Genomic DNA, 24,584 nt, shown 5'->3' with positions numbered 1-24,584 from the left:
CAAGGCAGCTTTCTCCACCTTCTGGAAGCCCATCCTTGTTCTAGTTTGGCATAGAACCCAGGGTAAACTGGGATTCGAAGCCCTATTTCTTTTTGGCTGATTGATTAAAGGGAGAGGAGGCAGGCAAAATAGCTAGACAGGTCAACCAGTAATTTATGTGGCAATTAAAACCTTGAAGGGAGGGAGGGAGTGCCAAGAGGATTTTCACTACTGTAAGCACATCAGGGCAGTTTGCTCAGCAAGAAGCTACTCCTGAGGAAGCTGGTGGGTTGAGGTGGGGGTCAGATCAAAGACTGTTCATGGATGAGGTCAGGTTTGAGAAGCAGCTGGTAAAGGACGTTGCTGAGTGAGAGGCTGGCTTATGGCGTTAGGTTTAATTGTGTCCTCTCTTCCTCTGATCATGCCTTTCTCCTCTCATTCACCTACTCTGTGCTTGGCACATTGCAAGGCCTCAATTCTTATTTGCCAAATGAAACCGAAGTGGGTTCAATCCTCTAATCCCTGGACACTCAAAGTGTGGTCCAGAGATGGCAGTATCCCCAGTCTCCGACGAAATTGTTAGACATGCAGAATCTCAAGACTGAAAGAAGATTCTTCATTTTTAATAAGTTCTCCAGGTGATTTCTATGTATCTTAATATTTTGAAGAACTGTTCTAAAGAACCCAATTCTTGGGTGGCAGCCAGTTTTTTCATTGATTGGATGGCAAAATCAGGCTGTGCGTGGGTCAATCAATCATGCAACATTTGGCAATTATGACGCCTGATTCCACTCTAAGAGAGACAAATTGATAGAGTCTTAGAAATGTGACCTCAGCAGCAGCAGTGGGAGCTGCCAAGTATGAACTCTAGGCCAAATGGCACTTCTCCTTTTCCTTCCTGTGTGACAACTCTGTTAACATTTTTGGTAAAAATGTGTTATACAATTTCTTGAAAATACAGAGTCATGGGAATAAAGTTAGAAGAAATACATAAAAATTTTATGGTTATCTCTGAATGTCTGAGAGAGAGGATTATGGGTGATAGTTATTTTCTCCTGTGCATTTTTCTAGATTTTCCAAATGTTTTCCAACAAGCTTGTTTTATGTTATAATAAAAAAATAAATATTGTAAAAACTGTTTTTACCTGGCGGGAAGGGTCTCCCCACCATATGGACAAGATTGTGGAGTCCCTGGAGGGGTAGTGATCTGCCTGTGTTATCTAGTGAGTCAGTGGCTCATCTAGGGAATCCCATTGAGGTCATTGTTGAGGACACATCAAGGACTCTAGAAGATATACTTTGATGGGTTACAACAGCCTGGGATGCCTCATGCGGTTTGGCTGTTTAATCGGTGTGTGGGAGAAGGGATGGCAGATGGTGTGTGTGCAGTGTGGGTTTGGAGGAGAGGGTATGAATGGACAGATGTGCGTCATGATTGGATGGAGGAGGGTAAGGGCAATGTGGCCTCCTTCTTGGGCCCTCTGCTCACCCTGGCCATCTTCTAGATCAGTTAGAGACTGAATAAAAGGTCCATAAATGTTGGTCAGGGTTGAGTCTGATATTTTGAATGCAGCCCCAGAGTGTGGGGGTGGGAATTCCCTCTGGGGAAGGTGTGGGGCATTGAGGCCAGGTCCTCTGGTAGGATGAGGTGATGGGATGCAACCTACTCTTTCCCTCCAAATACCTGGCCCAAGATTAGTGACCGTAATGGGTCTTCCTTGTAGAACCTGATCATCCCCAATGGAGCCTGGGGTGACCACCTGCTCAGAGAAAATGTTCTAGCAGATTCCAGACCACTTGGAAAAGCCAAGTAAGATCAAGGGCATTGTCATGCATGTTTCACGAACATCAGCACATGAGCAGGCACCATGTTCCAACTCATCTTATAGATGGAGAAACTGAGTCCCAGAGAGGTTGGAGACAAACAACCTGAGGTCCCCCAGAAAGGTGAGGGTAGAGACCTGAATCCTCCCTGATTTTTCCTAGCCCCATATTCCTGGGTGGATACATAGCCAGATTTTGTGTTTAGTACAACCAAACATTGGAAAATCATAATACAAATGAGTTTGGCTTGCAGTGATTCAGAGTGTGGGCTCTGGAGTCAGACTGAGCCGAATCACTGCTCAGCCATTGGCTAACAGTTTGATCAGGGCCAATCACTTAAACTCCCTGAGCTTCAGGTTCCTCAGCTGTAAGATGGAAATAATAGCACCAGCAGGATAGTCGTGAGGATGCAATAAATTAACACATGAAAAATGTTTAGAGCAGCCCCTGGTACACAGCAAGTGCTCAATGAATGTTAGCTGTTGTTGTTATCTTAACGGTGATGATTTCTAGAATCAGCATCAAAGCGATTGGAAAACAGCATAAATGCCAGAAAGAATGGGGCATGTGCTAAGGGTATTTGCTAAGAGTTCTGCCAAGAGCCGAACAAAAAATCAGAACAATTCTCCCGAACTGAGCTTCCCCTCCTGGCAACGAATTTCTATAGTGAAGAACTTGCGGGGGTGTTCTCCAGAGCAGAGCTCTCTTCTAGCAGCTGGTCAGAGCAGCTTTTCAAATACGATTGAAAAGACCTCTGGACCTCAGGTGCCTGCCCTCGATACCTGAGCCAGCTGCCCTTGAGCTTGGAGCTGGCCCTGGAATCCTGCTAATGGCAAGCTCTGGAAAGGTGGGGAAATGCCCGGAGCCCACAGTAATGGGCTGGATCCCGTGGGATTAGTGCTCTATTCACAGTTCTGTTTTTGACACGCTGTGTGACTTTGCACAAATCAATTACCTCCTCTGTGCCTTCATTTGCCCAGTCGTAAATCAGGGTCATGGCTTACCTGACCTGTATCCCTGCTGGGAAGTGGATCTCAAGAAACTTTAAAAAGGCAAAAGCGAAATCACGCAGTGCAGAAGCACTGTTGGAAATACTGCATAGACAAGTAACTAGAGAGATCTCCATACAGGCCCTGCCTGGGGCTTGTGGGAGGGCCTGGCTTCGTTCTGGGTCAAGAGTGTGTGAGAGCTCAGTGAAAGGGCCGGGAGCAGAGTGGAGTGGATACGCAACAGCTTACTTGCAGCTCCGTCCTGAGTATTTTCTCTAAACACACCTAACAATCGCATTATAATTAGGACACTCCACTGGAAAGTTTTGTATGAAAGTGAGGTTTTCAAAATTGAAAAATGGATTTTAGTGTTTTCATTTAGAAGGGAACAAATAAAACCCTTTTCCCCCCAAGGGATCCAGATGCCCTGGGGACACTTAACTTTTGTAAAGCTATTTTGCAAAAAATTCTGCATAGGCCAGCGTCGCCCCCGGTCCTTCTCCAGGCCAGGTGTTTGCACCTGGGTCTGTGCCCCCGCACGCCTGGCGCACTTCAGCCACATCCTATCCCAACTAAGAATCAGTCCTACGGCTCCCTGTTTCCTGGGTTGGATTTTGAGCCTTTCCCCACCCACTTCCCTCTTTTCCCTCACCCTTTCCCCCACCCTGCTGTTTTTTTGCTGTGCCCATTCACTGTCATCTTCTGTATCTATTTTCTTTTCATCTTTTTCGTCTCACTTTTCTCCTCTAGGATTCACCCGGATTCAATCCTGGGAACCTCCGAAGTGGAGAGAGGTCCCTGTCACTTGCACCACCTCAGTTCCTGGTTTCTATTGCACCTCGCCTTGACTCTCCCCTTTGTCTCTTTTGTTATGTCATCATCTTGCTGCATGACTCACTCACTTGTGTGGGCACTCGTCTTGCTGCACAGGCACTGGCATGCTGCATTTTTTTTTTTTACCAGGAGGCCCTAGGGATCGAACCTGGGTCCTCCCATATGGTAGACGGAAGCCCAATCACTTGAGCCACATCCGCTTCCCAAGGATTTTCAGCTTTTTGAGGGCAGAGTGTTAGTCACCTCTGCTCCAGGACCTAGCACTTTTTCTAGCTCATGGTATTCTGTGTTTGTGGTTTCCCTGGGCAAAAAAGGAAAGAACTCTGAAGTGGTCACTCCTAGCAAGGCAGCAGCTAAGGGCACCAAGATCAAGTGGCTGGGAGTCCAACTCTGCTCTTAACTACCAACGTAGCCACGTGGAATTTGTTTTCTTCTGTGGAGCCCAAGTCTCCCAACTCAGTCATTCATTTAAATTAATGAAGAATCAGGAAGCAACTTTTCTGTACCAGAAATCCTGAGAGGCATTGCTACAGGAGAGATAAGATAATAATCTGCCCAAAGAGGAGAGAGAGACAAGGAAACAACCTTTATACAGTATAATGGATGCAAACTAGCAAAGAGGGCTAAAACAACAGCAAAAGACAGATAATAACAAGTGTTAGTGAGGATGTGGAGAAATTGGAGCAGTCATCCACTGATGGCGAGAATGTAAAATGGTGCAGCCACTTTGGAAAACAGTTTGGCAGTTCCTCAAATGGTTAAACATAGACTTACTAGATCCAGCAATTCCTCCTCTATGTATATACTCAAGAGAATGGAGGACATGTACCCACATGAAAACTTGTGCATGAATGTTCACAGCAACATAATTCATAATAACCCAAGAGTGGAAACAGCTCAAGTGCCTATCATCTGGTGAATGGATCGACAGAACATGTTATAACCATACAGTGAAATACGATTTGGCAGTAAAAAGGAATAAAGTCCTGATACTGGCTACAACAGGGGTGAATCTTGAAAACATTATGCAAAGTGAAAGAAATCAGTTACAAAAGACCACATATTATATGATTCCATTTACACAAAATGTCCAGAAAAGACAATTCTATAGAAAAGTGGAATAGGGGTTCCTAGGGACTGGAGGGGGGGCCGAGCTACATGGAGATGTTGGAGGGAAATGGGGAGTGACCGCTAATGGGGGTGGGGTCTTCTTTTGGGGGTGATAAAAGTGTTCTAAAATTGGATGGTGCTGACAGTAGCACAGCCCCATGAATGTACTAAAAACACTGAACTATACACTTGAAAAAGTGAAATGTATGGTATGTGAATTACATCTCAATGAAGCGTAAGGGCTGTTATGACGAGTGGATACTTTGAGTTGGGGGTGGTGGGTTTGGAGGAAGAACTGACTCTACTTGTGGGAATGGTCAGAGGAGGCTGCCTGGAAGAACTGACCCTTGAGATAAGTCTGAAAAGAGTGACTCGAGGAGGGAAAGGACATTTTCTGGCAAGGGAGTGCACATGAGCAAAGCCATGAAGGCTGAGAAAGCTAGGAAATGGGTAATGGCTGAAGAAGGGGTGCATGGAAGACTGAGGAATTGGGAGCACAGGTGGGTGCAGAAGATAGGGCTTAAAAGCAGGTGAAGCCTGGGCACAGAGGCCCTCTCATGTCATGGTACAGAGTTGGGATTATTCTGTACACGAGGGGACTGAGAGAATAACCTATAAGGACCTGCTCGTCCTTAACTTATACGACCGTAGACTATGGAGGACAGTGCTGTTTCTAGATCAGGAAACAAGATTGTGTGCTTTTCGGAAGTTGCCGCATGAGAGGAGATACAACTGATCCCGGAGGGCAAGAGGTGGTCTGAGCTTGTGTGCCTGGAGTGATGGGGGCAGGAGGGAGAGGGGGGCGTGGGTTGGGCTGGGATGGAGGAGACCGCCATCTACTCACTGCATAGCTGGCCCTCGTCTTCTCCCTGGGTGCAGTCCAGGTGGAAGTCGCAGGCCTGCCCGAGCTGGAGGACTGTCCCATTCCAGCAAGTGAAGGAGCTCTGCAAGGCCATCTTGGAGCCCAGGGACGTTCCTGGAGAACACACAGAGACACAAGCCCCTGGTCAGTGTGGGTGGCCCTAGGACTCGCTGTCCCAGCATCATTTCCCACTGCCTTTCACATCCCAAGGCCTGACGGAGCTGTCCCATCTCAATCTGACCACACCTCTGGGCCCACAGCAGGAGGCCCAGTGGAAGTCAGAGCCCCCCAACACTCACCCTCGGCCCTCTGGGGACTTCACTTCCTGGCGATCGAGAGTGGCAGCATGGCCAGAGGAGTGGCCCACCTCCCCGGAACACTCTGCAGTTCTCAGGCCCCTGACTTTAGTGTGCCAGGAGGACGATCTCATGGTGGGGCCTCAACCACACACAGGCAACTCCACCCTCAAGGTAGAATTTAGGGGGGCCATGGGGGCATACCTGTGCATTGCCCTGTGTTCTGGACCCCAGATTCCACCACTGTAGTAACTGATGAAAGGACCCTACAAACATGCAGGCCTTTCTGCTGTGAAATGCACAGGGCACCACTGGAAGGCCCAGGCTCCATGGCACCCAACACGCCCTTCTCCTGCTGGGTCCCAGGCTCTCCTTCTGTGAAGGTGGGGGATTTTGAGTCTACCTCTAAGGCCCGTTCTCCAGTTCTGAAATTCTTAAATCACATTATCCAGTGGGGGAAGGGAGATGGGGCAGTATGGCACACTTTATATGGAACCTACGAGCAGCCAGGGTCTTGCATCAAGAACGACATGTTATGATAAGGAGGTCACCCATGACCACTCGCATCTCTGCTGGCCCCAGTGAGCCAGGCTGTGGGAGGAGAGGGCCAGCCTGGCCTGCCCAACTGCTGTATGGCCTCACCCCACCTAGTGAGGGCTGGGCTGCAGCTGTTGACTGCACCTTCTGCCACCCAGCTCGTGGCTGGTATGGGATGGGGGGCATCTGGCTCCAGTGGAGGTGTGCAGGCAGGGCCCTCCTGGGTCACTACCCCTGTCCCCTTGCACTCTGCCTTCTTTCCCAGCCCCAGCCCCATGCTAGCTGCTGCCTCAACAGTCTCCCCACCCCCAACCACCCACTCAGTGCTCAATGGGCTGCTGGAGGGGATGACCCCTTGGCTAAGCCCCCCAAGCTCATGGAAGGGGAGGGCTGCTCCAATTTTGGCTGTGAAATCAGACTCCTGGGGTGCCACTATGATGTGGTACTCTCCAGGCTTGGTGAACATTAATGGCTAAAGTTCATGATACTGCTCCCAATAGCACTGAAATCAAAATCAAGTCCAACTTGCTTACTCTTGGCACTCCTCTGACTATCACAGATGTCTAATGAGGAAGCTGGGCAAGCCTTCCAGGGCCCATTTCCTAAGTGGGGAAACTGAGGTCAGAGGAGTTAAGTACCTTGCCAAAGTTTGCACAACTAGTGACTGGATGCAGACCCAGACTGCAGCTCTCTGCACTTCAAGGAAGGGGAACCCCGGGGGTAGCCTTGCGCTCTCTCTTCCAGGTTGGTACAGATAAGGCCCCGTTTTTCAGATGACAGCAGAGGCACGGCATCATCAGATGGCCTCCGGTCTGACTGGCCATTCTCTGTAAGTTCTGGGCTTGGGAAACACAAGCCCAGATCTGAGGACCGAGACATTTCAGGGAATCCCATGGAGCTCTTGAACCCTTGCTTCTAGGTCTTCCATGATGGGGTCCAAGGGGCATTTCTGGCCTCGCCTCCCTTGGCCACTCCCCACCAACCCTGTGTTCCAGACTCCCCAGGAGAAACCACCCCAGCCATGTGATGGTGCTCACCCACTTCTCTACTGACCATCCAGATCCAGCTCATGGGCACTGTCTATGAAGGTCATAACCTACACTCAGTGCTCAGGTGGTGCTTGGCCTTGATACTGGGCAGCCTGGCTCTAGAACACGTGTGTCTCTTCCCATTTTCTCCATCAGGCCACATGAGCCTCTGCAAATCACCCTCTGCCCCAGCCAGTGTCGGTCCCTTGGAGGGTCCACAAATAGGGTGCGGACTAAGTTACCATCCCCATCAGACTCCCACCAAAGTCACAGACCAAGTCAGCAATGCCCTGGCCACCTGAAGCCCAGAGGCACTTGAGACCAATGTCTCAGTTCTGTCACTTGTTTTTCTGGCTAGATGTTCATGGTTGCCTGGACTAGTCATTTCCACCCCTTTCTTCCACACAAAGAAAAATGCCCCTTCTGTCTGTCCCTGTGTCTCAAAACAACCTAAAGCAATGCTTGTCCCAAGTCCATTAAGGATTCAAAGTGCAGGGAAAAGCACAAAACATCACCTGCCAGCCCAGTTCCAAATAGTTTCAGAACAAACACACAGGATCAAAATATAAAGAGAATGACAAAAAGAGACATGATGCTCATTTTTAAAGGTGAAACACCAAATTCATTCTATAACTTTAATCCTGTGCTTCGATTCTCCACTGTCGGCAACATCCTTTTGGAAGCTGGGAGGTAACATGCTTCTCCCAACAAACTGGTCCTGGTCCATTGAGAGGGCCTGGCCTCCCCAGACAGTGGAGGTCATGCATCTTCCTTGGCGAACTGGCCGCGGAGGCATTGCCAGGGGCGCTGAGACCTTGGTCCCAGGAATCATAGTCATGGCAAGGATACATGGCATACAGCACTGGACACTTGACCTGCCTCCTTGCCAAACCTTGACACCAGGACTGGATGGCACTGTGATTGCCTCTTAATATGGGGCCGTGGGGGAGGTTCTTCCAGCTGGGGGCTGCTCCTGGTATGTTCAGCCTAGCCAGAGGGCTCTGTCTGGCCAGGGACACTGCTTGGAGTGGTCTGTCCTCTCTGCCCTTCTTTCAGGGCAAAGGAATTCAGGATAACAAGAAAAAATTGCCTTCGCATTTGCACTGTGATACTTAGTTTGCAAAAACATTTTCTAAAACACCTTTTCAAAGGTGATCGTTCAATCCAGTTAGGACTGCCTAATCCTGGCTCCCAGCTTCACCAAAGAAAACATAAGCAAAAGCAAAACCCGAAGGGTCCTTCACCATCTGCAGAATAAATCTAAGCTTTGTAGTGTTGGAATCATGCCTTGAGATCAGATCTCATGCCTCTGATTGTACTTCTTCCTGAACACACATGTGTTTCACACACCAATTACATTCTCCAAATGTGTCTCACAGTTTCTTTTCTTTTCTTTCATTCTAAAAATACATGCCTGTTTTCTAAAGTTGGAAACCAGAGTAAAAAGAAACAAAATTAGGCACAGATTCCCATCACACAGAGGCAACAATTTTTTGTCTTGGAATTAATATATTTCTCTGTCGTTTTTCCCCTACATTTTCAAGATACATATGTATATGAAAATTTGCATCCTGCCTTAAAATAATTAAGGTTATAGCATAAGCTTTTTCAAGGGCTTTAAAAATTCCCCATAAGAATACTTTTTAATAGCTAAATACTGTATATGTACCATCAGTTATTTAAACATTATCTTATAGCTTTAAGACCATTTATAACAATAATTTGAAGACCGTCTTTGAGCATAAACCTTTGCCTGTATTTCATATTATTTTCATAGGACAGATTCCCAGAAGTGAAATTATTGAATCAAAGGGTAAAAACATTTTAAATGCTCCTGATAGATATTGCCAAATTGCTTTCTAGAAGTTAATCCAATTTATGCTCTCCCCAGCTGTGTTCATACATGCATGCACATCTTACCACATCTTGGTCAACCCTGAGGATTATAATAATTTTTTTAACTGTAGGTATCTCCCTGCTGTTTTATTTTGTGCTTGTTTGATAGTTAGTGGTGCTGAATATTTTTGCCCATGTTACTAACCCCTCCCCCACCCAATTTTTTTCTATGGCTTTTAGGGGATTGCCTACTTACTTTTGCCAATTTATCTGTTGGGCTCTTCATGTTTTCATATTGAATTGTATGAGATAATTAATAAGGATGTTGTATTGGTTTTCTAGGGCTGCTGTAACAAATGGATGGATTCAAACTACCGTAATTTATTCTCATAGAGTTCTGGAGGCAGGAAGTCTTAAATCAAGAGGTTGGTAGAGCCGTCTCCCGCTGATGGCTCTAGGGACCCTCCAGCTTTTGGTGGTGCCTGGCAATCCTTGGCATTCCCTGCTTGTTGCTGCGTGACTCCAATCTCTGCCTCCATCTTCATATGGCCTTCTTTTGTGTGCATGTGTGCTTATGTGTGTTTGTCTCTAAATCTTCTTCTCTGTTCTAGTTTGCTAAAGCTGCTTAAAAGCAAATATCATAAAATGGGCTGACTTTTAACAGTGCTGATGCGCGCAAGGAGTGCCGTGCCACGCAAGGATGTCCCCCGCGTGGGGGAGCCCCACGCGCAAGGAGTGCGCCCGTGAGGAAAAGCCGCCCAGCGTGAAAAGAAAGAGCAGCCTGCCCAGGAATGGCGCCGCCCACACTTCCCGTGCTGCTGACGACAACAGAAGCGGACAAAGAAACAAGACGCAGCAAATAGACACCAAGAACAGATAACCAGGGGAGGGGGGGAAATTAAATAAATAAATGAATCTTTAAAAAAAAAAAAAAAAAAACAGTGACAATTTATTACCTTACAAGCATACAGTTTTGAGGCCAAGAAAAATGTCCAAATCAAGGCATCATCAGGCCATGGTTTTTCCCCAAAGACTGGCTGCTGGTGATCCTGGACTCCTTTGTCATATAGGAAGGCACATGGCAGCATCTGCTGGGCTCTCCCTTCTCTTCTGGGTTTCGTTGCTTTCAGCTTCTTGCTTCCGTGGCTTTCTCTCTTTGTCTTTATTTCATTTTCTTAAAAAGGACTCTAGGAGGAGGATTAAGACCCACCCTGAATGAGGTAGATCACATCTGAAGTTAAGATCCTATTTACAATGGGTCTGCACCCACAGGAATGAATTAACTTTAAGAACATACTTTTCTGGGATACATAAAGCTTCCAACCATCACTCCCTCCTTGTAAGCATTCTGGTCACTGGATTGAGGGCCTGGTATGGACTCATCTTAACTTGATACATCTGCAAAGATGCTGCTCCCAAATAAGTTCCCATCCCCAGGTACTTGAGGTTAGGACTTCAATGTATCTTTTGGGGGGACACAATTCAACCCACAACAGATGTGAAACTATTATTATTATAGGTTTTCCAATTTTTCCTGGACTGTATATGTGTTTTTCATTCTGTTTATATTCTATCTTCATGTAAAAGAGTTTTAAATGTGTATGCAATCCAAACCTATCTATACTTTCCTCGATGATTTCTTCTTTTTCTTTTACACTGAGGGAGTTCTTCCATTGGGGATGAGTAAGTGATGAGTGGGTCAACCTTTGTAGTCTTTGTTCAGGGACTCTTTAGTCTGGGAACGCCTTCCACAAACTCCTCATCTTTCAGCTTTGTGGGTCAGGATCTCTATCTCACCACCTCACCTGTGACGTTTTCATGGATTCTCCCTTTCTCCCCCAAAATGAATTGTCTTCTCATTTCGGCCTCCTAGTACATTCCTTTTTCTTGAATTTAACGTGGCAAACATTCTGCCCTATGCTATTTTTAGGGATTTATATGTAAGTGACTTGCAGGGAGATATGAGTCTACAACAGTAGACTCTTGTAAATAGATCTCCTCTTTCCCCCCACAAATATTTTGGAATGGAACTGATCCTGTGTAGAAGCTATGTCCATTCTAGAGTTGATGTGAAAGTCTCAGCATGGCCACATAGCTTGCTGAGGCATTGGTGGTAATCTATATTTCTTGGCACCTTGCTCTCTCGTCTTTGTACTGGGTCTGCCTGGGGGTGTCATACAGGTGAAGGGTGTCCTCAGGAGTGGTGATGGTGGGTACAGAAGGGCGGGAAGTTGGTTTCCCTGCTCTTCACCTGCAAACCTTGATGAAGGTACAGGAGTGGGAAGACAGTGCTGCTTCACTCTCTGGATTCCCTGGGCTTATCCTCAGGACCTAAAAGCATAGCAGCATTTCAGAGAAAACCTCCCCTTCAGTCCTGCTTCTACCATCTCTTCCCCATCTCCTCCCCTGAATGGAGACTTCTAGCCTGTCTAGTATAGCCTCCTCTGTACCATAGGAAATTTTATGCTTCTGAGAGTCAATTAGATGGATGCCTGGTATTCTGATCTCTACCACCAGCCCAAACTCAAAACTAATGAGGTGCAACAAAAAACAACTGCTCTGTCTTCTCAAGTTCTTTTTTTTTATGGGCCCATAAATTCCAAGGAGGAAAGTACCCTTGGTGAATGGTTTTAATCAAGGACCTGCATTTCCTAAGCAGCATCCTCTCTGTGGTTGTGAAATGATTGCTCTGGCTTGGGGAGTAGGGCGACCTGAGGCCCTGGACATCAATAGCCTACCTATAAAGCAGCAAACAAGCAGCAGGGTCTTGGCCTTGAGGACCAGTGTAAGGGCTCAGGGGGCACTTTCCAATACCTTTTGTCCATTGGTGCCCATGATTCTTTGGGTGCCCATGATCCTGGTGATACCATCTAAACCCTCAGATATCCAAATCACAAGAAGGTAATATCCAGATCACTGGGGGGGGCGGGAGTGTGAGTTGGTACTTGGGAATTTTTTTTTAGTAAGGGTCTTCTCTAGGGGACTGCTCATTAGTCTTGGATGCAGCTGTTCTTCTCTGGCTGAAAGTGTGAGTCACTGGGGCTAGTAAATTATCCCCCTTCTTTACCTTTGTACAGCATTTCAACACAGTTTAACATGCTTCCTTAACCCTTCCATGTTTGAACCTCATAAAAAGTTGGCAGCATAGTTACTCTTATTCCTATTTGATTAATCAGAAGACTGAGGAGTCAAGAGACTAAAGAATGGATAGAGAAATGCTTTTTAAACAGTCAGGCACCACACAATGCAGTCAGTTATGGGGTGGTGTGCCTAAGGTCTCACATCTGGTAAACCACAGGTGAAGGCCAGCAAACCCCAAGATTCAGGAGAGATCAGCATGGAGGTTGCCCACCTTCACTGCCCATGGGGCCGCTTGGGGAGTGAGAAATACAGATGATGTCAAGCCCTGCCTGGACCAATGCAATCAGTCCTTCTGCAGGTAAGGCCTTTGGCTTTGGTGGTTTTAGAAGCTCCCTCAGACTCTCATGGCACAGTGTTGAGAGATGCTTTTTTGGAGGCTAGAGGATCTGCCACTGAGCACCTGTGTATTCTGGTGGGTCCTTTACCTCCTTGGACTGACCACCTCCTGGTACAGTGAGCCCTTAAGGGCGTGTTGGCCCTTAATCTGATCTCCAAGGTCCCTTCCGTCTTGACGTCCTGTGGTTGTCAGTTCTGGCAGTGGTTGTTGGTGGTCCTATTTTCATCAGATTGATTTGATATAGTCAGTGCCATCTTTATTAAGGAGGACCCTTGTTGATGACTCCCCTGAGGCCTTCTGCCCTCCCATGTATCTTTAGTATACACCTCACCCAGCAGGCTTCCCTTGGCCAACTCACGTTGGCATTTCCCATCTCAGTCATCCATCATTTGCGTGCTGGAATATCACTCCTGAAACAGCATGCCACGTCTGTTTGCCCATTCACCTCCTCTCTGGATGGAGTCCGTTTCTTTGCATTGCTGTTCTATACCACCAGTGACTTCCTGGGTTCACGCATTGCTAGTGATTCCTTTTCCCTCATTGTGCATTCAGAACAGAAACTCACACGTACGTCCCTTCTTCAGTAGTGTCTTAGAGATTTGATGCTACAAAATCAACACAATTCTCCTACTCAAATTTCTTTTTTAAACGAATGTCAAATTTTAGGGCACTTAATTAATTCTTAATTAAGGTGATTTATGTGGCATTAAAAAGGCAGTTTAGTATCAGCTTTCTGGCCGTCTCCCACCTGCTAGCTCTTTTCTAAGCAATGACACTCGTTAAAGGGCGGAAAATTGAACATTGGTTCAGTGAGAAGGGATTTTTGCTCTTAAATCAGAGAAGAACTCAGTTTCTAGGGCAGGTAGAGGTCCAGAAGTGGGGCTGGAGCTGGACTCCAGAGACTGGGCCAAGCTCACACCTTCTGAGTAGAGCCTTAACATTTCCCAGTTCTAGGAAAATCAGGTACTCAAGAGTAAACAATCCCAGAGACATGAAAATGGATGGTGACATGATGAGGATGTAGGCAAATAATATGCACAGACTAAGAGCCGCAGGTGCCTTGCTGAAGCTGGTGGGGGTGCTGGAGGCCTGGGAACTGTGTAAATTAACCTGGCAGAGACTAGTCCTGCTGAAGGCTTTGGGCCTTATAAATCGTAATTCCGACAACCTCATTAAAAAGCTGGCATCTCGGATTCTTACTCAAAATGTAAATTTGGCAAGGAGAGGGCCTAGTTACGATGGCTGCCAGTGCGTTGGGTGAGAAAGCACTTTACTGGGAATCAGAAGAGCTGGTTTGAATCCCAGCCCTGCTGCTAGACCCCTGGATCTGTGAGTGACTCACCTTCCCCTGTGGGCCTCAGTTTCCTTGCCTGAAGATGACACCCTTGGCTCTCTTCTGCTCTGTGTAGACCTTCTAAAACCAGCCATTCACATTTACAATGGACTTAGGATACTGCAGTCATGGTGTGGGCACACATTCCCTGTGTCAGTCATGAAAGAGTTTGGTCATCACGCTGGTTCTTGCACCCCACCACTGATCTATGGGGTTAGAATATCTAGGAGTGGGACCCCAGAACTAGCATGTTCCACAAAGTCTCCAGGTGACAGTTGGGTACACTAAAGTCTGAGAATCTCTGGTGTAAGAGGAATGGATCTTCAGTTTCTTCTCCCTTGGAGGAACCTGAAGCCCTCCAGAACTACCCACCATCCTCTGATGAGGACAAGGGTCCAGGGTCCTCAGATTTCCTGTCACAGCTAGATTCCATTTCAGTTGTTAGTTATTTCAGTGGCCCAAGACATCACTTTATTCAGTTTGTGTTGACAAAACCCCTAGAATGTAGGGAAAATGACACTGAGTTCCAGCCCCCCTCTTCTACTAGCTAGCAGTGTGAACCCTGATACAGTTCACACAGGGCTTTTCTCTTCTGTCAGTTGGGGATGCTGTCTAATTTATAGGGTTTTTGTGAGGACCAGATGAAATCATATATGCATAAAAAAAGTGTTGGTTTCTTACTATGAGCTAATTTCAGAAACCATCCCAAGGACTTTGGGAGAATTAGCCTTGGGAGATGGGTGGATAGATGTCAAGGAGGGAGTTGGGTGACACAAATCTTGGGGGACTGATAGAAACTTTGGCCATACCACACATCCCATGGAGGAGGTGAGGCTCTATAGGGCCAGAACACTTCCAGCAAAACAGTAATGGAAACAAACCCAACAGCAACACAAATTATAACTCTTAAAAATAATAGTTGCAATGATGAATTTTCAGGATTATTTATCTCCAGAGTCATCCACCACCAAGGTTAACTTTTCAAACCTGGCTCCTTATAGGTCCTAATCTGACTATAAACATCTGCTGGCTTCCACAGAATTCAGTCTCAAGTACGGCTTTGCAAGCCTGGCAAAGTCCACTTTTTCAGCTTCACCATGTCCCTTTGAATCTTTAGCTAAACACAATGACTTGCAGTTTCTTGAACATGCCTCAGTCGCCACAGCCTTTGAATCACCTTCTCCGTCTGAACAATTCCTTCTAACTCAGATGTCACTTTCTGCAATTGCCTGTTCTTCTCCCTTGAAGGAAGACATGTGTTTCCCTCTGGGGTGCTCTGGTAATCACTACATACCTTTAACTGTGCACTCACCTCATTCTATTGGATGTCTATGCTGCCATCTTCTCCCACTAAATTCTAAATTCCTTGAGGCAGGGGGTCCATCTTACTTATTTTATCTCCTGGAGAGTGCCAGGCACACAGTGAATGCTAATGCACATGTGTTGAAGGAGTGCAAAATAGATCACCAAGTTTAAGGAGAAGAATGCTGTGAGGTGGAATTTCCTTGCATTCCAGAAATTGCTAATTCCCTTGGGTTATACTATACAAATTCCACCCACTTAAAATTTTTTTTTTTTTTTACCCCATCCAATTACATCTTTGGTTTATTGGACAACCACAGTCAGAGCTTCTGATATGTGCCTGGCCCTGGGGTGAGAGTAGTGAAGAGAAAGTAACCTGGGTGCCCTAGTTTTATAGGTAGGTCCCAGGAGTCTTCTCCAAGGAGATGATAGTTGGGCTAACCCTGAAACTAGGAGAGTTGGCCATGTCAGAAGGCTACAGAGGAGCAGGAACTGCAATGGCCAGGGGTGGGAAAGGACAGTCATGGTCAAGGAACAGAGCAAAGGCCGGTGTGGCTCAAGAGGGTCACAGAGGGCTGCAAGTATCATGAGGGTTGCCTGGGGAGGGAGGTAGGAGCTGATTCAGGCAGGACCTTGCAGGCCGTGGGAAGGGGTAGGATTTTATTTTATTAAGTCAGGATATGGGACCAAAAAATTTGATTAGTCTTTTAAAAGATCATTCTGAATGATGTTGGGGACATGGATTTGAGAGAGCAATAGAAGAAATGGGAAAGCCAGTTTGTAGGCTGCTATGGTCACCAATCAAGCAAGAGATGGTGGCAGCTTGGATAGAGCTGATAACTGGAGATGAAGAGAGGTGAGCAGGCCTGAGATACTTCTTGGCAGTGAACCTGATAGGTCAGGCTGATGGCCTGGGAGTGAGGGTGAAAGGGAGGGTGAAATCAAGGATGACACTAAGATGAAACCAGACCTGCCAGCTGCCAGCACCCACTAAGGATTTGTTTCAAAAGTCCAATGCTTCTGACAAAGAGTCTGTCTCTGTGCAAATTTTCTAAGAACCACAAAGATTCCTGTAGGCCCTCAGTAGGGAAGCACAATGTGTTTCATTTTCACGGTTGAGCTCTCTGAAGAAATTAAAAATTTTCTTATTCCTTTGTAGTCTAAAAAGTCCTTTTTTTTTTTTTTGCATGGTCCTTTTTCCATGGTTCTCCAATTTGACATTTATCTTCATTGCTTTGCTGGAAAAAACCACCAATAATTTTATTTTTAATATTACAAATGACCTTGGTGCACATTTTACCATTAATCTTCCTGAAGAGCGTTGACATTTAGCCATTCTGCACCACAGCGCCCCATAAAATATGCCATTTTCTCCTCTTGTTTGTTCAGTAAACAATGAGCATTTCCAATTTTACCTTGAAGAATTAATACCAATCACAAACAAATTATAGGTATAACTGAGACCACTGCAGGGACCAGGCTTTATATTATGCAGTGGAGAAGGTAGCCCTGAACCAGAGAGCAAAGGCGAGTGGGGGCTTGTGGAGCATTCCAATTGGAGGACTAGGCACAGGGACCCTGATCATGAGGATTGGCCTCCTGAGGTGCCTCCACTTAATGGAGCCTGGTGAATCAGTCCTCTTGAAGGGGAACAAGCTATGAATTCCGATATTGATATGTTCCATCCTGCTCCCTTGAACCTGGACCATGTCTTTGTACCTACCTGGTACTTCATTCCTCTGAAAACATTCTTGCCAACACTTTGAGGGATCCAGTCAAGATCCCAACTGGCCTCACTCCCCTCCACACTCTCCCCAGGGTGCCCTGAGCCCACCAGCATTCAATGAGCGGTCCTCTTACCTCCTTTCCATCTTTGGTAGCAATGGTGGGAGGGATGACTGTTTGGTAAAGAAACAAGAGAGTCACTGGGTGTTGCTGGAGGGAGCAGGATGGCACATATCAGAATATCAGAATTCATAGCTTGTCCCCCTGGGCCAGGCAAAAACCCTATCTCTCTCAGAGGTGACTGGGGTCAAATGAGATATTCATGGAAAAGTACTTTGTAAACCACTGAGTGCTAGCAGATGATTAAAACTATATTTTTAATAGTAACCACTTGACATTCATACAGGATCTCACCCAACTCTTAAGGCTCACTCCCTCATGTCCTTGTCTTTACTCAAATGTTACCTTCTCAGGGAGTCTTTCCCTGGTGAGACCTTAATTAAAACAACCTCTTCCTTGAATCCCCCAACAAAACACAGCCACTTCATATCTCCCTTCTCTTCTGTGCTCTTTCTCTGTGCTGCTTATAGTTAGGTAATATACATGCCCCTTATTCACTGATTAATTATTGTGGTAAAATGCATATAACATGAAGTTTGCCACTAGTCGCATGAATATAGTCACAGTATGGCACAACTATTACTGCTATTTAGTCCAAAAACAATATCAACACCCCAGAATGAAATCCTGTATCCATTAAGCAGTTACCCTCCAGTCTCCTTTACTCCACCCCTTGGCAACCCCTAATCTATTTTCTGGATTTGACTATTCATATAATGGAATCATACAATAAAGGGTTTTCTGTGCCTGGCTTCTTTCATTCAGCGAAGTGTTTTCAAGTTTCATCCATGATGAAGCATGTGTCAGAACTTCATTCCTTTTTATGGTTGAATAATATTCCATCGGATGGATATATCCTAATCTCTTTATCTGTTGATCTGTTGATGAATATTTGAATTGTTATTATCTTGCGGCTCTTGTGAATAATGCTGTTATAACATTCACGTACAAGTCTTTCTTTGAATGTCTGTTTTCAATTCTCTTGGGTATATCCCCAGAATAGAATTGTTGGGTCATATGGTAATTCTATGTTTAATTCATCAAGGAGTCCCTTATTAATTTTGTTGATAGTCTTCCCCTCCATAGCTTCAGGGAGCCAGAGATTTTATTCTGTGTCTTCACTGCTCAGTTCCAGTGCCTAGAACTGTGTCTGTCATGTGGTGGAATCTCTATAAATATTTGTTTAAAGAATAAGTAAATATATGCTCTTTAATGAATAAGTTTTGGTCAATGGATTTAGAACCGTGACGTATATCTTATTTGCAATGTAGAATTAGATTTTGGAGGAAAAGGCATTTCACTGAAGAGGACTTCCACCTGGCTCCACCCCTCATGACCACATGTGTATAAAGTTGTGATTTGTACAGATAAAAAGCAAATCATGTAAGAGGTTGATGAGGGTAGTGACTGTGGACTTCTGTGTTTCTAAAACCCTCACTAGAGTGCTGTAGACTCCCTTGAGGATTGTGGCTGTGTGTTCATACCCACGGCTGTGGGGCTAAAGAAGCTGCAGCAGGCCAAGGCCGCTGGGGCCACTCTGCACATGAAGGAAAGACGTGATGGCTGATCCAAGTAAGGACTGAGAGGCTGGGAGACTGTCAGAAAGTCCCTCCCATCTCAGGTACAAAACCAAGAGGGAGGCTGGAGCCAGGACCCAAGAGAGCCGTGTTCAGTGGCTGGGTCATGCTACCAGCCAGGGCCAAGAGGAAGCAGGGTTTCCTTGGAGGAAATGTAAAGAGCATCAATGCTATTCCATTTGATAGGCACAGCCCAGGCAATTTAAAAAAAAAAAGCATCATAAAAGTGGGTAGTCTCCCATGGAAAGATCTAGGTCACTAGATCTAGCTCTAGTCAAGAATCTTCTTATATTTTTAAATTTTTGGCTCTTTTCTTGAGACCTTCATATTAAGGTCCAGCCTTCTCAGAACAAAATTGGGAGAGACCTAGTGAAGAAGGAAAGCTGTAACACAGACAGGGAGGAAGGTGAAAGCTATCACTTCCGCTACTAGGAAGGAATAATGGCCAATGAGCACCTACTTTGTATGAGAAAATCTACTTTGTACTTTTTGTGCATCAACTTCCACTGGATTCCTAACGTGGAAATAATTGAAATATACAAGAAGGTGATTGATGAAGGTGCCTTGATGTGCAGGGCAGGAAAAAAATCAATGTGGTCTAATGAGGAAAGCCTGTGAGCAATTCAAGTGATTCCTTTTTTTCCTTAAAACTCTCCCTTCTCTTTGACTTCCAGTGGAATAAGCTGGTGTGTGAAGCAGCTGATGAAACCAGAATGTGCTGGCTTGGGAATAAGGAGGCTTCAGCTCTCTTCTGACAGTGCCCCATCCTAGCTGAGTGTGATCATCATGGACCAGGTGATCTCTAAGAGGTCTGTCTTCTCCCTTCCCTAGGGGTCAAGGTCTCAGCCAACAAGGAAGAGAGAAGAGTTCCCAGATGCGGAAGACAGGTACCAGGGCCTGGTAATGGTGATACTTATGGATGACAATGTGGAGAGTCTCTGGGAGCCTCCCAGCTCAACCAGAATCCTTTCAGCCCCTACTCTCATCACTGAACATGGGGCATGTCCCTCTGAGGGCTGCCTCAGGCCTGCAGGTCCCCAGGCACATGGGCTCCATTTCCACTTTAATGAGTATTTCTGGACCACCCAGGGGGTCTTCTGCCAGGTACTAATATACTTGAGAGCAAGTGATACTGAATAGAGTTTACAGTGACATTGAGCAAAAATAGGTGAGAAAAAAGACAAATTGTGAAGGGACAAGCCTTAAGGACACCTACGGGTTTGGGTGGACCCTCCAAGCTGCAGAGGCACCAGACACACCTGCCCCCCTTCTAGTTCAGGAAAGGTCTAGCCGAGAAGTTCTGCCATGGAGCCTTGGTTTTGCCCAGCAAGTTGAATGGGTAGTGTAGACAGGACCCATTTCTAAAGGACCTGATGTAAAGTCTTAGTCATCAGGCTGCCCTGAATCTTAGCTTGTCTTTGGAATTTACTGAGTGTGTGCAAGAGGCTGAGGAGACGATTGGTTCTGGAGACAGATGGGCCAAATTGGAATCATGGCCCTACCACCTGGGGGCTTGGTCTTGGGCAAGATCCTCCATTGCCTCGAGCATCCGTGTTTGTCGCGCAAGGCCATTTCAAGGTTTAGAAAAACTCCAGGCAAGTCTCAGTGCTCAGTACATAGGAAGTGTCCAGTAAATGCTGGATGGCAAAATACCCCTGGCTCTCATTGGATGACTGCAGGCCCTGGCTTCAGAGGGGGCTGCCACAGTGCTGCCTTCCCCTCATAGCTCTTTGTTGGAGTGCTGGGCACGTCAACGAAAGAGGGCAGGAGCCAGGTGGGAGGGAGGCTCCGGCAGCAATGCAGGCTGATGTCTGGACGTACAGCAGCCCCAGAATCATTTCTGACCCTACCTTCTGCATTGCCAATGTGCTGGCAGAAGTCACCTCCTTGCTTATTGCAGACTCTGGTCTGACACCACTGATGTCGATACCTGGGAATCACCCAAGACATCGATGGGGACAAATCTGCTGCCTCAGCTGTCTTACATCAAAGGAGTCTTGCAATGCCACATGCTCTGCAGAGAAAAGTCCCTTACAAAGATGGGTGGGCATAGAACCTATTTGGGTGAAGCAACCTACTTTCTGCAAAGGTCATGTTGAGCCCCGGAGGCCTCCTGCTTCAGGAGAGGGGGAAATGGGAAGGGGTGGGCCAGGCGGGTGTGAACTTGCTCAGCACATTTGAATTTTAACAAGACTCTGGTGCTGGAGACCCCTGTGGGCCTCATTCTGAGCTCATTACATCTCAGAAAGGAAACAGAGGTGAGGACCATGAGCCAGAGCAGCTGAGAGTCAGGGCATGCGGGCTCCCTGCATCTGTCACTACTGAGTCCTTTTTCCTTGGATGCGCTTACAAAGTCCATTTTACTGATGGCAATTGATCTCTCTTTAAGGAGAATAAATAAGACAATAAATGAAAAGCTACTTCTGTATTTTTCAAGAAAGGATTCAAGGTGACTTGCAATTACATATACTATAACCATATAAACAGATAAATTAGAGTGCTCTAAAAGCAATATTTTGTCACAAATGTGCCATAAGATTTCTACACAATACTAAAATTTGGCTAGGGTGCATTTTTGGGCTTCCTAACAGCAAACACAAAAAGGATCAATTACTAGATTCAAAGTGTTCCTAAGTTTATTTGTATATTTACTTGGGAAAATATGAATAGTTTTCCTGACATTGAGCTCTGAGAGAAATCGATTTTGGGGGTTCTCATCAGTGCCATGTTGACAATGTCTTCGCCAGTGTCTGAGTTAACTGAGGGGTAGAGTGAAAAACAGGCAAAGATTTCAAAACAATACTCGATGCTAGCAAGGATGTAGATAGTGAAGCTCTTTTACATACTGCTGGTGAGAATGTGAATGGATAGAGCTTTTTAGAAAACAGTCTGGCAATGTGTTTCAAGAACCTTCAATATTTGTTCAGACTCTTAGACCCAAAAATTCTGCTTTCTTGAGGAACTAAAGAGTTGACAGATATTTAGCCCCAAAGATACTTAGAGCCATTTATAACACCATAAAAGTAAAAAGAAACAAAAACCCATTGACGGAGGAATGGTAGTAGAAGCTGGCACACCTGTATCACAGAATGGCATGTTTTTGAGGAGCTTTTACTAACTTGAGAAAATGTTCATGATAAATTAAGTGGGGGGAAAAACACAACACCTGTATCTACAACTGTTGAAAACAGCAAGGTAAAACCCATTTACAAGCACAAAAGAAAAACTCAAAGGCAGGATATCAAATTATTAACCCAAGTTACCTCTGACCTGAAGGATTGTGAATCTTTGCGTTTTCTTTTTTATACCCTTCTGAATCAATGTGATCTCTAATGGGCATATATAACTTTTATAATCAGGATGAAGAAAGTAAAGTTAATCCAAAAGAAGCAGGAACCAGTCAACCTTCCCCTCTCCCCTCCTAGACCATTGCTCGCATTCTAAGGACACCAATTCCCACCACACTCCAGAACTCCTCTCTCCCCAATCTGTATTCAGGAAACTCTTCAAAGCACTTTCGTGTCGATTATCTCATTAATTTCTCACAATCTCTCCAGGAGGTAAGTGGGGTGGGGATTCAGTCCTTTAAAGAGGGGAAAAAATGTGATCCCTGGAGGGGGGGGGGTACCATTTAAATGGCATTGAATCCCAGTGAATCCTAGAGGAGAAAAACGAGAAGAGAAGACAAAGAGAGAAATAGATACAGAAGATCACACGTGAATGGACACAGACAGCAAAAAGAGCAGGGCGTGGGGAAGGGGTGGGGAGGAGAAGGAAAAAATAAATAAATATAGCCTCCACTTTATTTTCAGGAACCCACACCCCATTTATCCCCAAGTCGCTCCTGAGAGCCACCTGCAGAACAGAGTCAGGGCTGGTGCAAGCAAAGTCAGTGACGGAGGTGGGAAGACGGCCCAGGATGGACCGCCAAGCTGTCAGCACTTCCACTGGATGCCCAGAGTGTGGGGAGAGGTTTCAAAATCACTGTTTCAGACCCACACTTCTGACAGGGGCACAAATTGCTATTTTACCACTGCAGTGGATCTTGACATCTGATTTCCACTGACAGAAAAATTAACAAATCAATTAAACCCCAAGATATTTTGCATCCTGTCTTATGCCAGATCTAATGTGTGCTAGGCACAACCCAATGCAGAGGAGTGTGGATTTACTGGCTCAGGGGTAAACTGTAAACTATTCACTGCGTCCTTTTCACTCACTGACGTAGGAAGCAATTCTCAAGTCCATCTGTCAGGCTCTGAACTGGGAGAAGATGGATGAAACAGAGGCAGCAACCTGGCCAGCCAGTCCCCAAGAGCTGGTCATTGGTTCTGCAACATGCTCCCTGGGTCTTCACTTCAATCAGTGGATAATCTCTCTCATAATTTCTTGTCCTGATGGTCAGACTTGGTCTACACCTGCTTCCCTGACCTCGCTTGTCTCCCCTACAGAGCAGCAACTTGGAATAATAAAGACCATTTTCACAGCACTCTCCAGCTTTTGAAGTTCAACATAAAACATTCCATTTAATCCTGACAACTCCATGCCACCGCATTGTCACCCCCATTTTACTGGCTGAAGGTTAAACAGGTGGTAAGGTATAGAAAGGGACTAGAATCATGGTCTCCTGGCTGCTGGTCTGGTGCTCCTTCTAGAACATTCTAAGGGTGGGCATCTCAGACCCCACTTGAGGAACAGGGTCCCTGACCATTCGTCTGAAGCCCTGATAGCCTCTCTCTGCTTAAAGTCTGTTTCCCAGGCAGGTGTTCTGTGCTCGTGGAGGATAAGTTGACCAGGCAACCTGACTCCTGGTCAGCTAGTTGATGGCCTTTCTGTTTTGAGAATGGAAGAATAAGTTTCTAGTCCACATTTGCTAAACCAGTCTAATGATAATTTGGGCTGCCTAAGGCCTCTTCTCCATTCCTTTTTTCCTTATCAACTTTACTGAGGATCCTTTATGATTAATAAATGACATTCATTTAAAGTGTACAAATCGATGAGGTATGATAGTGATATACATCTGTGAAACCATCGCCATAATCAAAATAGAGAACAATTCTATCACCCCAGAATGATTTCTCATGCCCCTTTTCAGTCCATCCTTTCCTCAATTCGCAGGCCCAGACATCTACTAAACTGCATTTTGTCTCTGTAGACTAGTTTGCATTTTAGATAAATGGGATCATATGGTAACAACTCTTCTTTGTCCTCTCCCCATTTTTGGTCATGACACCTATTGAATTCCCAGCCCAGACCATGGAGGATGGGGTGAGAACAGCAATGGGGGACATCTGTTTGGCATTAGTGTCTGCATTGGAGGGACTCATGATGAACTTCTGAGAAGCCACCCAAATCGGTCAATGACTATCACCTGCTTCTGAGCACAAGCCTAATTCCACAGATTGATGTGGCCAGGCATTCAAGTTTTTAGTCACTAATTTGGAACACATTTTCTGCAAATGTTAGGACTCCAAGATTCCCATGTCTCTGTCCCAAAGTATTGAGTCCTGAGAGGGGCGGGAGAGAAGAAAAAGAAACACTCCTTGATAAGGCTCTTTACATATGATAGCTCACTTAATTTTCATAGGAACCCTGCAAAGTAGGTTTTGGTATCTCCATTTTCTGGATGAGAAACAATCTTTGAGGGTCTAGTAAATTGGCAAAGGTAATCTGGGGTAAACTATTGTTGCAGCTAAAATTTTCGTTGGCTCCCCTCCAAGCACGGCTGTCTTGAGGTCCAATTAACTTGTCCAG

At 45.8% G+C, this 24,584-nt stretch overlaps 1 protein-coding gene across 1 annotated transcript in view; it reads right to left on the bottom strand.

Moving 5' to 3' along the window:
* ALK (ALK receptor tyrosine kinase) overlaps positions 1 to 24,584 on the bottom strand; it is a 769,970-nt gene that overhangs the window by 144,009 nt on the left and 601,377 nt on the right. The window contains exon 6 of the mRNA XM_004452341.3: positions 5,581 to 5,712. Coding sequence (XP_004452398.2) covers positions 5,581 to 5,712 — 132 coding nt within the window. The remainder of the gene's footprint in view (positions 1 to 5,580; positions 5,713 to 24,584) is intronic.

This window comes from Dasypus novemcinctus, chromosome 25, assembly GCF_030445035.2.
Source record: "Dasypus novemcinctus isolate mDasNov1 chromosome 25, mDasNov1.1.hap2, whole genome shotgun sequence".
NCBI classification, from domain to species: domain Eukaryota; kingdom Metazoa; phylum Chordata; class Mammalia; order Cingulata; family Dasypodidae; genus Dasypus; species Dasypus novemcinctus.
This window is presented reverse-complemented; position numbering and strand designations above follow the sequence as displayed.